The sequence below is a fragment of the Corylus avellana genome, chromosome ca7 (genome assembly GCF_901000735.1).
Source record: "Corylus avellana chromosome ca7, CavTom2PMs-1.0".
In the NCBI taxonomy this organism is placed as follows: domain Eukaryota; kingdom Viridiplantae; phylum Streptophyta; class Magnoliopsida; order Fagales; family Betulaceae; genus Corylus; species Corylus avellana.
The window spans coordinates 6,368,207-6,382,939 of NC_081547.1; the positions used below are offsets into that span (position 1 = coordinate 6,368,207).

Genomic DNA, 14,733 nt, shown 5'->3' on the forward strand with positions numbered 1-14,733 from the left:
TGACGAAAATCATTAATGTGCCATATTATTAGCAATAAAAATTTAATACGTGTCTTGTATGATGAGTTTGAGTCAGCGGCAAATTGCCATGCTTAATTTGACCATGCCAAAAATAAAAAAAATAAGATGATAAATGTCATGTTCAATTTAGCATTGCATGTTCAATTGATATAAGACACGTGTCTATCATTTTATTGATGATAATGTGACACACAGACGCATAGAACACCATAGCAACTAATTTACCATTGTTAAAATCTTAATGAACTATTTGTCAAATGGCCTAATACTACGGACTGATTTAACATTTTTCCCAAAAAACTAATCAACCATCATGTCCAACAAAAATGCTTGACATGTAATAGTGATTCAAAATTTGTGTATCTACTTTGATATTAGCAATTGCCAAGTTGTTTTAAATTTTGAGTTGGGGGGTGTCTTACCATTCTCGTCTGAAAACAAAATTGGATTAAAAGGCCATGATTCAAAACTCTTTTACCCAGATTTACTTTGGTGCCAGTTGAAAATGTCCAAGATGCATGAGCTCTTGAAGCTGAAAAATTAAACAATGTTTTTCTAACTTATCTGAGTTATCTCTCACTTCCTTTTAAAGCAAAACCGACCCCTACCTATGATGTCGGCCTTATCTGGGAGGAGGTTAAGGCTGTTAAGGAATACTCAGACTTTGGTAGACCGGAGCAGGCTTATATTATATAAAAGTACAAGTCCAGAGAGTGCAATGACTTCATCAAAGCTTTTAAATACCTCCATATAAATATATATAATGGTAAGAATATGATGGTTTTGGTGATGATCTTGGGGAGGTTAAGCGATAGATTGTGGGATTCTTTCATACTCTGCTTAGCTTCCGACTTCGTAGCCTAACATTGATTTTGTCTCTCTCCTAAAAAAACAGAATAAGAAAAAGAAAAGAAAGAAAACGTTTCTCTTTGCATGTATGGTAAAGCTTTTAAACATTCTAAATTAAGGGTTAAAATCCATCGGTTTTCATTTTTATCCCATTTTCTTTTCAATAATAATAATAATTTTTTAATGTTTTTAAGCATTTTATTTTAGTTTTAAAAGATTATTATTATTTATTTTATGGTTAAATACTAAAAAACTCCATAGGGTTTGGACACTTTATTTTTTCTCCGTTAGGTTTTGAGAAAGACCAAATTGATCATTCAATCCATTGACCGTTAGTTGACTTAATGAAAGTTCACGTCTCTAACAAATGGACTAATTAAAATTCGATACCATGCAAAAGTGGTCACATCATCAGTAATTAAATATTTTATTTTTTATTTTTTTAAAAAAAAAAAGAAAAAAAAAAAATTTGGGGATGGCCTGGCTGGATGGGGGTGCACAGGCCACCTCCAAATGGCCAAGGGGTGGCCACCCCCCAATTTTTTATTTTTTATTTTATTTTATTTTTAAATAAAAATTTTAACTAGGTGGCCACGTTATCACCGATGACGTGACCACTTATGCCAGGTGTCAAATTTTAATTGGTCCACGTGTTAGTGATGTGGACTTTTATTAAGTCAACTAATGGTCAATGGATGGAAATATCAATTTGGTCTTTATTAAAATTACAGGTACCTCCTGTGATACAAATCAAAACTTAGGGGAAAAAAAATAAAGTGTCCAAACCCTTGGGTGGTTTTTAGTATTTAAATCTTTTTTTTTTTTTCTTTTAATTAGGTATATGGATATATGTCAATTTTTTAGGGATGCTGACATGAATTTCTGTCAATTTTTGGACGTAATTTAGATGGAGGTACCATCTCCTTTTTAACCATTATTGAGGTACCATCCGTGATACAAAACGAAACCAAGGTAAAAAAAAAAAAAAATTAAAAATACTTTCTCTTTGGCCATACTTTTAGGAATAATTCTGAAATTAATCCATGTGGTTAGCTTAAAATGATTCCATTAGGTGATATGTCGGCATCAATAAAATAATAACACGTGTTTTTCATAATAAAAAATATAAATATATAAAACTAAAAAATAAAAATAAAAAACTATATATATATTTTTTTTTGTAAAAAGAAAAAAAGAAAAAAAGGAAAGGATTGGTTAAACGTTGAGAAATATAGACAGCATTTAAAGGAAAATGTTAGGTGTTCTTTTAGTGTTTTTGTGTTCTCCCAACTATGATGTGGCTTTTAAAATTATCGTTGAATTTGAGATCATTATTACTGACTTTTAATCTATTGGTGATTTTAAAAACTACATTATAGTTGAGAGGATAGCAAGAAAACAACAAAAAAACACTTAGCATTTTCCGCATTTAAGTATACATAGCTTGATTAATTATGTTAGAAAACATGTCCGAGCTGATTTAGCTGAAAATGCATGAAAAATCGAAACTATAATATTTAAGCAATTGCCATTTTTAACTATTCTGAAAATAGAATATTTAAAAAGTAATATACTAATTAAAGAGAGGAAATTGTTGAATTTAATAATGCACCTGCGACTTTTGGTAGCTCTTGGCTCTTGGAATAGCCATTAATCTCAACCGAAGTCAGTAGCCAAGAATTTGCACACGTCTCCATCAACTTTATATTTGGTTAGGGCTTTGTAAGTATCATGCTTAACACTAATTCACATTAACTCCATCAACTAATATACTAAAATTATGCTGCTACCGATTTGAACCAAAATTGTTGACTTGTGAGGATCCTCACAAATTCATTTGAACGGTTGGGGGAGTATTTTTGTCTTTTTACTTTTTAAGATGATAAAAATACTCATTCGATATAACTAACTAGATATTTTTCAGTTCATTTAAATTGGAGAAGATCCTAATTCCTTGTGAATGAAATATGCAACTATAATTTGCCTATGAACTATAAAAGGTTTACTTAACCCTTTCAAACTATCACCTCAATGATAATCTACTCTCCAAACTATCAATTATGACAATTTACTCCATAAACTACCAAAACAATGACAATATACCCAAAATTTTAACAAAATGATGAAATTACCCTAACTAAAATAAAAACAAAAATACTAAAATTAATTAATTAATTTTTTTTTTCAAATTTTAAGGGTATTTTTGCCTTATTGAATTTTTATAAGGGTAATTTCGTCATTTTACAAGTATTGGGGGGATACATTGTCATTGTTTTGGTAGTTTGGATTTTTTTGGGGAGGGGGATAAATTGTCGCAATTAATAGTTTGAAAGGTAGATTATCATTGGAGTAGTAGTTTGAGGAAAAAGATCATCTCCATTTCAAAATCCATCAATTTCCTCCATTTAGTGCATTTTGAAGGGTAGTGTTGTCCAAAAGTTTTAATAATGGTAGTGCATTAAAAACAATACCCTTCAAAATGCACTACATGGAGGAAATTGAGAGATTTTGAAATAGAGAGGATCCTATTCCGTAGTTTGAAGGATTAAGTAGACTTTATTCAACTATAAAATTGGCAAATCTGGGCTTGCACACCCACATTACAAGTTGCTTGCCACTGTTAGTGTTAAAGCCCACGTCCTGCCGTCTCAAAAGGAAGAGTAAATTAGGCCTCCGCCCAAGGTCTACTAGCTTGTAGAAGACCCGTGAAATGCTCACGCCTAAATTTAACAGGAAAAACCTAACAATAATATGTGATATTATAAAAAATTAGACGTTTAATATATTAAATTAAGAGTTTTTAAATTTAAAAAAAATATTTCAAAAGTGATAAAAATTCAAAAAGGTTAAGTGACGTAGTATGTTTAAAATCTTTAAGAGATTCTAAACTAAAGCATGACTCATTTTCGTTTTCATTCATCACTTCTAATTTTTTGATATTTTATATTTAGTATTAAGACGCCATTGATTTTAGTCGGTCTTATTATGTGTTCCGATAGCTTATAATCTCTATGCGGTTGATTTTAGTACAAAACTAATTAAATTTTAGTTACAATCGACCATCTTACCAGAAAAAATAAAACGAATTAGTCATATTATCTATTAAAAATGATATATTAACAGAACTGGAAAATAAAAATTTGATTAATTATTTTACATTTCAAAAAGTTTATTAATTTTTTTCTGATTCTTCCAAAAGAACTTAAACCTCTGTATAGGCCGCCTTGTGGATGTGGACTGGAGTCTTGTACTCTCGGGTTTCATGAGAAAAAAGGGAGTGGGGCCCGTTACAGTAGACAGCAAACGAAATCGAATGTGAACCCGTCTCTGCTTATCTTGTCTTCGGCACGATTGGCCCTCTCGATCCTTCTGCTCAGTGCGCGCACAACTCGGAAGAATCGGCATGGCTGCCACACTCAGCCTTCTCAAGCCCCCTATTCTGTCTGGAAAACCGCTCCAGTGCTACTCAAAACTAAAAACTCCCTGCAACCCAACAAAATTGAATGTATCCGTTGACTCAACAACCGACCCACAAATACTCCTCCCTCATTCCATCCATGCTCTTAAATCAGCTTCTCTTCCACTCACAGCACTCGCAATTCCATTCTTGCTAGACCCAAATGCAAGTTAAGCTTCTCTAGTTCTAGCTTATTTGCTTTTGGACTTTGAATTTCTAACTTTTTTGGGTTCAATGTGGTTAAACAGGAAGCGCTTGCTGTCGGCGGGGAGTTTGGAATATTGGAGGGAAGGACATTTGCGCTCATACACCCCCTCGTGATGGGTGGTTTGTTTTTCTACACCTTGTGGGCTGGGTATTTGGGTTGGCAATGGCGGCGAGTCCGGACGACGCAAAATGAAATCAACGAGCTCAAGAAGCAGGTGAAGCCTACCCCGGTTACTCCAGATGGGACACCAGTGGAAACGGCGCCGTCTCCGGTTAACCTCAAAATTCAGCAACTCACTGAGGTAGGTGCGCTTGTGACAATGTTAATTTGCCATTTTTCCCAAATTACAGAGGCAAGATTAGGACAAATTATTTGATTTTATCTTTGGGTTTCAAGTCTAAATCCCCAGTGTTAATTGGTTGCCATTTTGCTTTACAATAACAAAAGTGATTATTTGTTGCAGGAGTATAAGTTTTCCTGCTTATTGTTGTGACACAGAAATTAGTGCTTATGTTACATAGTTTATATATTTGAAAAGAGAAGTATAATGTGAGCTGTAAGGAGGTCTAAGCCATTTGGGGTTTGTCAATTTCAGGAGAGGAAGGAGTTGCTGAAAGGGTCTTACAGGGATAGACACTTCAATGCAGGGGCTATACTGTTAGGATTCGGAGTGTTTGAGTCCATTTTTGGAGGAGTGAACACCTGGTTCAGGACAGGAAAGCTGTTTCCGGGGCCCCATTTGTTTGCAGGAGCAGGTAAATCATTGGCTTCAAAGTTTAGAATTGAGAACAGAGGTTTCTGTTCTGCATTTGTGGATATCCTGATTGATTTTGGTCGTATGATATATGTGAACAGCCATTACAGTGCTATGGGCAGCCGCTGCGGCTCTTGTACCTCCAATGCAGAAAGGGAGTGAGACGGCTAGAAATCTTCACATTGCATTGAATGCGGTAAATGTTCTACTCTTTGTCACCCAGATCCCCACTGGACTCGATATAGTTTTCAAAGTTTTTGAGTTCACTAACTGGCCTTGAACTCACAGTCACAGACCATCCAAGTCTGAGCTCTCTTTGTATTTTGTCTGTTTTTTTTTACTTGTGTCATCTACAACTTCAAAGCTTTTGAATTACTTTGAAGGATGTGATTATATATGTTCATTCCATTAAGCCATAAAAGACATTAGTGTTTGACCATAGAATGGTTGGCTGCTATTTTAATCAAAGTATTCCTCCTAACATTCACTTTAAATCATCACTTCCCCCAATTGATCTGTTGTGTGTTTTCGTCATCTGCATGACTGGGAAGGCCTGACATGTTGCAGGCAGCACATCTTGTTCTGTCTCATATATACAACAGAATTTGTTTCCCAAAATAGAGTGCATACTTTCTTTTTTGAATTGCTTTAGAATAGATAGGTTTTAGAAATTAAAGCATTAATCTAACTTTCTATGTTCTCGTTTCATTTAAATCCCCCTTTTCTAAACTATGCTCCCTCTTCTCGCCCTACCCAAGTCAACCTCTTTCCCCCTTATTCTCCATCCCGTTACTCCCTCCAACTCTTCTAGGCTTCCATGGAAACTCTAAACATAGACCATGAAAACCTAACATCACAAACCGAAGCTTGGGGCTGGGAATAGTACACACAAAAAAAAAAAAAAAGAAAAAGAAAAAAACCATAAATTATTTATGGTGAGTTTGTGGTTTCATAAACTATTAAACATTGTTCGTGATGTTTGTAGTGCTATGGTACTTTTATATTTTGTGATGATAGTATAGTACAAAAAAAAAAAAAAAAAAAAGCCTGAAGGAATCCAATTACAAGTCTTAAACGAGCCTAGGTCTTTAAACAATACCACGATGAGGTGTTGTTTGGCAACCAACATTGCCAAACCCAACCCAACACCAAACTGTTTGCCGTCAGAGGGAAAGCAGAACTCGTCTGCAGGGTTGAGGGCCTTGAGGCACAAGGCGGCCAGGAAATAAAGGCGGCGACAAGCCATCTCCTAGTAGAATGACAAAAAGGTCCACTGTCCAAAATTACCAAAATGTCATCCATTAGTTGGGTGCTGATTTTAGTTGGCCAAACGTAAGGAGGACAGTATATGAATTTCACTTGACCCATTTTTTTCAAACTGGGCTCTCTTTTATGTCAAGGCTCTATATCTAATGCATCTTGTCAACCCATGCTTTCCCTCTGATGGCAAACAGTTTTGGTGTTGCGTTGGGTTTGGCAACGTTGGTCGCCAAACAACGCTTAGGTTTTGGTCTTTAAACAATAGTACAAAAGCTAAAAGATGGGTCATGGTCTTTAAACAATAGTACAAAAGCTAAAAGATGGGTCATGGTCAACAATATGACTAACAATAGACCAAGTAATGGGGCAACAAAGACCCAAAATATCCAACAACGAACGTTGCCAAATTAAGTAACAAACACAAAGGAAAGAAAGGAAAGAGACCGATGAAATCATGCGCATCTGAGCTTTACTTCTACTCGTCCAGAAAGAAGCAAAGGAGGCAGATGTATCAGAGATCGGAATCTACTAACTTGTAGAGGTTGGTCTGAATTTCCGACCAACTGAATCATTGTCGCTGTGCCCGGTGCCGTGAAGAAAATAATAATTAAATGGAAAAAGAAATAAATAGCAGAAATAAAATAAAATAGAGACAAGTAATTATAGGTGGTTGGTCTATAACCTAATAAAGCACAAATGACTATATTTTACTCTTATTTCTTGATAGAGTTTACAATACAAAATGCTTTATTTATAGAGCTTAATTACACATATAAAAATATAATCTTAATCAAATTCCTTAATTTAGAGTAATGCTAAAAGTCTTTTTTGTGTCCCTTAAAAAATGATATGAATTTTAAAATCGTCATTAGGATTGTGATATATCATTATTGAATTTTGATCAAATAACGATTTTAAAAGCCATATAATTTTTGGAGGAATACAAAAGAGACTTCAGGAATTACTCATTAATTTAGGGTGATTCAATCTCATCAAATCATCGATACCTAAAGTTAAGCTAATATAATCTTCATCAAGGATAATACAATCCTCATCAAATCCTTAACTTTAGAGTAATTCAATTATACTCTAATATATTACTACTCGCTAAAGTCATGGACTTGCACTTTATATCTTTCTTATAGTTGGCCTACCTTCAGATGCCAGATTTGAGTGAAGAAGATTTCAAGACAGTTGCGGCCGTTTGATGTAAAAATAGTGATCGATTTAATGCTGAGGACCATTGTAGGATTTCAAAGGCATGTTGTGTTTTAAAAGAAATGCTACATAAACTCTCTCATATATATATATATATAACTGCTTATTCCTTAGCGTAGCAATAACATAAAAAGGTAAAATATTGTAGTAAAAAGTAGACACGAGGACCATCATAGGATTTCAAAGGCATGTTGTGTTTTAAAAGAAATGCTACGTACGTAAACTCTCTCTTTTATATATATATATATCTGCTTATTTCTTAGCGTAGCAATAACATAAAAAGGTAAAATATTGTAATAAAAAGTAACAAGTGTGACATTAAAAAGTAAGCATATGAAGTGTAATAGAGGGAGTTCCTCCTGCATTTTTATAATCAAAATAAAAACCACAACCCTTTTGTAAAGTGATAGAAAATTGAAAAAGAAAGATATTCTGTGGACCAACATGGTCCACCTCTTAGGTTCTTTTCTTCTCCGTTGGAACAAGGAGAGTACACATTTTGGGTTTCATCCAGTCACAATTGGGAAATTGGAAACTCCACCAATACTCGACTGCATGCCCCATAAAAAAGAAAGAAAGAAAAAAAGACCACCCGTACAATAAAGGGAGGGCAGTTGAAGGCTTGAAGCATCTCTTGAGGCAATATTGAAGAGAAGGTAACAGAGAAAGTAGTAGAGACAGCATCAGAATCTGACTCTCTCTGTCAGCAAGCAAAGTCAGAAAGAAGACAGGCAATGCGAGCAGTGACGGCTCGCAACAATCTTAATTAATGCATGCACTGAGAGAGAGAGAGAGAGAGCCGCTACATGCACAGAGTTGAATATGCCGCCCGCTCACGCTGAGCTGGAAAGCGGCAGCCGTGAGGGAGAGACACAGCCGCAATTTGCACTAGCATTCATCTTGCTGGAGGGGAGGCGACTTACATCAAATGTGGACCGCAAAAATTACATAAATAATACATGACGATCAGTAATGGTTTCATTAAGTCAACATTCGTTTCAATAGAAAGATTTAAAAGAATTTTGTTTCTTCACACGCCTTTTACACATACATCTCATGTCATGAATTTCGATTTGGGTTAACAAATACTTGAACGATAGAATATTAATTAAATGATTAGTAATTGTCAAAAAATATCATAAACTGATATGTGTGGCACTTAGATATATATATCAAACTACAATTTTGTTGCAATTAAATCACCTTTTTTTTTTTTTTTTTTTTTTTTTTTGGTCTTTCTTCCAAATTTTTTTTGATTTTCTTTAAAAAAAAAATTAGATGACTTTATATATATATATATATATATACACATACATACTAAAATACAAAAAAGTGGTTTAATAGCAACAAAATGATTGTTTGATGTATTGTCACACCTGTCAGTTTATGGGGCAAAATAAATAATAGATGTTAATTGAGGGGGTCATTGTATATTTATCATTTAATATTCAGAGTAGAGGCCAGTCTTAAGCTTGTTTTTGTAATTCATGCATCTTTTATACGGTAAACTCAAACTTTCTCTTAATAAATGATAGGAAATGGTTAATTAACACTCATATCTCTCTATATATGAACAAAGAACCCTATAGAAATACAGGCAATTAGGGAGACAGTGGAGCTTAATTTTACTAAAAATGCATGGCACAGTTGGTTTGGGCTTAAACAAAACTCTTTCCATGCATAAATTCAATGAATCGGGAATGGGAAGCAAAGTGATATCTGGGGGTGAAAAGGCAAGGTCTTGTAAATGACTCCAACGGATACCAGCCTTCCTTTGTGAACTTTTCTCAACTGTAGTGCAGAATCCGATGCCTTCCTCGATCTGTTGTCTTCCTTCCCGTCTCTCTTTCTCTCCCGGGCGTGTTTTGTGCATGCTTCATTTTATTTCTTCCTCTGGAATCCTCTCTTTTTTTTTTTTTAAATTAAATCGAATGAGCTGGAATTCTCGTGGTTGTAAAACTATAAATAACGACACACATCAGCCATCTAATTTCGTGCTCATTCCAAGGTTTCTTGTCTAGTACTTCCAGGAGAGAAGAAATCTACTTCTCTTTGAGTCACTTTTGGTATCAATCATCTTTGTGATGGCAAACCAACCCACCCGCCCTTGGTTCCGTTTAGCCTCCTTAGCCCGCCCACCCGCCTCAGTCCCATCTCAGGCTCAGGCTCAGGCTACAGCCCCAGCACCAGCCACAGAGCCACGCCCAGCTGTAGCTCGGCCTACCTTTAGGCCATTGGCGCCTTCTCTGCCAATTCAAGCTCAAGAGCCCACATCACCACCTGCTGCTACTGCTCCGCCTCCCACAGCAGCGCCGCCTCTTGTTGCCACCTCCGCCTCTGTCCCATCATCTCCAACTCCGAGAGCTTCCGCTCCTTCTGCATCGGTGCCATCATCTCCAACTCCGAGAGCTTCCGCTCCTTCTGCGTCGGTGCCATCATCTCCAACTCCGAGAGCTTCCGCTCCTTCTGCGTCGGTGCAGACAAGTCCAGTCCAGAAAGCCACAATATTCCTCCCGTCTTCGGTGGCGGCGCCACCCTCCGCTCCAGTTCAAACTTTTCCAATTGCTACCAGAGCTGCTGCCGCCGCTGCCGCAGCTCGTGTTCCCAGCCCTATACCGCCACCGAAAACCTTTGTGCCGCCGGCTGCTGAAACCCCACCTCAGTCATCTAAGTCGAGGCCTACTGCTCCGCCACCCTCTCCTCTAATCCTCCCGCCTTCCCAAATGAAGTCGACCGAGACGGAGCCTGAGCAGAAGACCGTGCTGGTTCAAAAGACAATTGAAAAGCCCAAGCCGTGGCTCGGTGGCCATAATGGCGGCGACCAGACTAATTATAACAAGCCAAGCATTATCCGTAATGGAGTAGAGCAAGATGTTGAAAGCAAGGAGAAAGAGAAAGGCAATCATCACCGCAAAAAGGTTTCGGATAATTCTGAGGAGATGCGTATGCGGGTTATAACAATCGCCGGCGAAAACAAAGGTGCTTTCATGGAACTAATCCATTCCCCACAGAAACATCACAACAAGAAGGGCAACGGTGGTAAAACTCAAAGCCATGGAAGTGACTCTGAAAGCTACAACACCAGTAGCGACAAGGAGGGGAATCAAAAGAGTCAAAAAGGGAAAGCAAAAACTTCTTCTTCATTGCCCATGAATGCCTTCATGAACAGCAATGTACAGGGCGTCAACAACTCCATCCTCTACAACGCTTCGTGCACTCACCATGACCCAGGAGTGCATCTCGCACTCTCCAGGAAGCCCTCCGGCGAGTTCCAGGTGAAGGATCGCGTTAATAATGGCGGCGGTCACAATTAGGAGTCGTTGCAAGGTTTTTCCTTAATTAATTTCTACTTTGGTTTTTCAAGTTAGGCTATATGGTAGTATGTAATGTAAGACAATAAAGGTGCGGTTGGAAGGGGGGCAATATTATATGGATTCTGATTCTTCATGGCTGTGTTCCACTTCGAGTGGAGTGTAGCTGAAGATCGATCGTCCATTGCCTTATATATGTTTGGTAATAAAAGGGTGCGGTTTGCTTTGTACGTTTATTCAACTCTTGAATAATATTCATATATATTGGCGAACTAGCTACTATACATATGTTTGTGTTATTTGTCGGGCTTCTACATTGTTTTTTTTTTTTTTTAGCATGCAAGAAGAAAAAATGTATTTTGCTCAAGTATGTACGTAGTTAACGAATATTGAATATTTCTAAATTAGTTAAAAAAAAAATGTTGATGTAATTGTGATTTAGATTTATCTGCCTAGGCCAAAACAGGGGAAAAAAAGGGTTAGTTATAATTAATGATAAATGAGTTGAAAATGAAAAGAAATGGTATTTTTTAATATGACCTAATCCACCCAACCCAATGCCAATATATATATATGAAATCAAATTGACTCCACACTTCAAGCATTAGACCTATTGTCTTGGTAATTAATTAAGAGGAGTCACATGTTCGAAATCAGGAATCCTTTCTGCATCCATAAACTAATGACCTACATTTAGGAGGAATCCTTAAACAAAATGAGAGGTAGGTAATAAAAAAATGCATAGTTTATCCCATAAAGTCATCTTCTCTAATCGGGAAACACATTAGATATTCACCATGTTAGCCTCAAAAGCTTGGTGTAACATCATATCCAAATCTAAATAGGTATTTATTTATTATTTTTTTTTTCATTCAAATAAAGGAGAAGAGAGAAGGGAATTACAAAGGAAGGTCTTTGCCACTCATTAATCTGATAGAAGAAAGAAAATGAGAAATAATAGGAATGATTCCGAACACTAAGTGGGAAACGGCCCATCTAATTAGAAGGTGTGCACCTATATTCGCACATCTGAAAATCTTCACAGCTTTCTAATCTGGAATGGAAAGCAATTAGAGCTGAATATCAGAAATGACAGGCACCGCTAAATAGGTTAACCTAGTCTGCATGGATCAAACCCACAAATGTGTTCTTTATTATTCTTATAAATATTTTATTAGAGAAAGTTTCATAGAAATCCTAGAAATATTAAAACCCTAGCCGAATGTTGCATGTATGAAATTGCATCCGACCCTATTTCAATTCAACCCTACTTTAACAAGTTAATTTGCATGTGACAAGATTTTTAAATAATTTTCATTTTACAAAAATACCCTAGCCGCCTCTAGGAGGCATTTTTGTCCAAGTCTCATTTTAAGTCATAAATTAAGGAAAAATGCTATACGTACCCACCCAACATTCTTAAGTGTCTAATATCTCTTAAGCACCCTATTCGATCGGCCACCCCTTGATTTCTGAAGAGAAATACCAAGTGCGAGTATTTCTTGAGAAAACAAGAAGGATACGAAGACCATAGCGTACGAAAAATTAAAATATTTTTCTGTGGGCTCAACTAAATAGGAGAGTTAAAACCAAAAGGATATATACCAAGTTCCATTACTGCTTTATACTTTAGAAATTAAGATAGGCTTGCATCTGACAAATTAAAGGACGCTTAAAATATAATACTTTTTTTCTATGTTATCTACCTACTTTAATTTTACAAAATTCATACATTAATATCAATATTTTAATTATTCACCTTTACTATTCTATTTAAATATATTATTTATTTTCTATTTTCACTATTTCTAAATTAAAGAGAAGAGAGAATCAAATTGATTTTTTTTTTTTTTTTAATTTTTTTTTAACTTTATTATTATTATTATTATTATTTTTAAATTTAACTTATACATTGTTGAGCTATATATAGTGCTCAGCAATTTGTTGAGCATTGTAGTAGCATGCTCAAATCTTTAACCAATTAAAGTGACTAGTCATGATATAAATTATGTGGAGCTTTTTTTTTTAGTATTTGTTGCTACAGCTAGCTAGCCCAGTGTGAGTACTCCATAAGAAAGAATTTTCATTCTACTGAGTAATTGCTAAGGAGTCTATGAATGATATGTTCATTTTCATTCTACATGAGTAATTGCTAAGGAGTCGATGAATAATATGTTCTCTTCTCTCAAAATAATTAATCTTAAAACTGAAATTCATGCTAGATTTACGGTTTATATGAGTGGACGGGTTATATTGCTTTCCGCCTAAAGGTAATTTTAGTAATAAATAAAATTTTATTGTTATTAATATATATGAGAAATGTTAAATATAACACTCTCATCCCTCGGAGTTGATGTACAATACTATCAATATTTGATTTTTTTTTTAACAAGACTTGACCCAATAAATTATGTGTGAAATAAGGGTGTAGTATATGTAACATTACTTTATTAATTAATATATGTGGAGGCATATATGACTAGTACAAGAACTAATATTAACTTTAGTATTCCCCGGCCCACTACAAAACACACACCTAAAAAAATTAATTTTTTCATTTTTCATGTAGTAGCCCCTTCCACTTTTCCTTTTCGATCTTTTTTCATTTCATTTGGATAATGGCGCCAAAAAAAGTATCTAAATTTTGAAAAATGCTAGGTGTTTTCTTAGTCATAGGTGGATATTATTTTCTAAAAATAAGGCGAGAGAAATACGGGCAAATTTTTTCTTTTGCTTTTAAAAAAAATAATATCCACCTACGACTAGGAGAACACCCGAAGAGCACCTAACATTCTCCTAAATTTTTAACAAGCTAGTCAAGGGAATTTAGCAAGTAATTTGCTCATATCAATGACTAGTGTTGCTAAAATGAAGTGTGTATAAAGAATAAAGCTCAAGGAATATAATTGATCGGATCAGTCACCTGTGGACTTGATTGATAACCTAGGCATAATGTATAGACAAGTATAATTCGTATACTTGATTAATGATAAAATAAAAAGAGGAAACTTTACTTAACTTTCTGAATTGTCACAACTTTTGCAATTACCTTTATAAACTTTACAAACCCTCAATTTAGTGTATTCATTTTTCATTTTTTTTTTTCAATTTCACCTATCCGTTAGGATTTTCCGTTAAATTCTATCAAATTTCCCGAAATGCTTTTTTTTTTCCCTCAAATATTTAGGTGTGAGTATTTTTGCAAATTCTATTAAATCCTTGCAATTTTTTTTTTTTTTCTAAAAAAAATGAGGAGTATTTTGGGAACTTTGACACTCCTTCGTTAGGATTTAATAGAAAATCTTAACAGAAGAGTGAAACTGAAAAAAATTGAAAGATTGATACACTAAATTGAAAGTTATTGAAGTTTAGAGGGATGTGCAATGTGATGAAAGTTCAAGGGAGTTAGTGATTTTTTTTTTTTTTTTTTTTTTTCGAAAAAAGAAAGAAAAAGAAAAAGAAAAAGTAGAAACAAAGCCAAATATTCATCGCGTCTTAATCAAACTAGTCAAACATGTTTTAGGTTAAAATCCAAGTCCCCGAGGGTAAACTTATAAGTATAATGAAGAAGATGCTACGTGGAGTTGGGAGAAAAATCCATAAACTTAGGAATAGTACTGTAAAGAAGTAAATAAAATTTGTAATGGGAGATGTG

The 14,733-nt window shown here is 35.1% G+C and overlaps 2 protein-coding genes across 2 annotated transcripts; both read left to right on the top strand.

Moving 5' to 3' along the window:
* Positions 1–4,158: 4,158 nt before the first annotated feature.
* On the top strand, positions 4,159–5,783 carry LOC132187354 (uncharacterized). The gene is made up of 4 exons (XM_059601645.1): positions 4,159–4,492; positions 4,576–4,836; positions 5,131–5,290; positions 5,391–5,783. Exons 1-4 carry the CDS (start codon positions 4,274–4,276, stop codon positions 5,567–5,569), a joined length of 819 nt encoding a protein of 272 aa, XP_059457628.1. The 5' UTR covers positions 4,159–4,273; the 3' UTR covers positions 5,570–5,783.
* Positions 5,784–9,780: 3,997 nt separating this feature from the next.
* LOC132187703 (vegetative cell wall protein gp1) lies at positions 9,781–11,360 on the top strand. Its single transcript, XM_059602107.1, has one exon. It carries the CDS (start codon positions 9,852–9,854, stop codon positions 11,079–11,081), a length of 1,230 nt encoding a protein of 409 aa, XP_059458090.1. The 5' UTR covers positions 9,781–9,851; the 3' UTR covers positions 11,082–11,360.
* Positions 11,361–14,733: the final 3,373 nt, after the last annotated feature.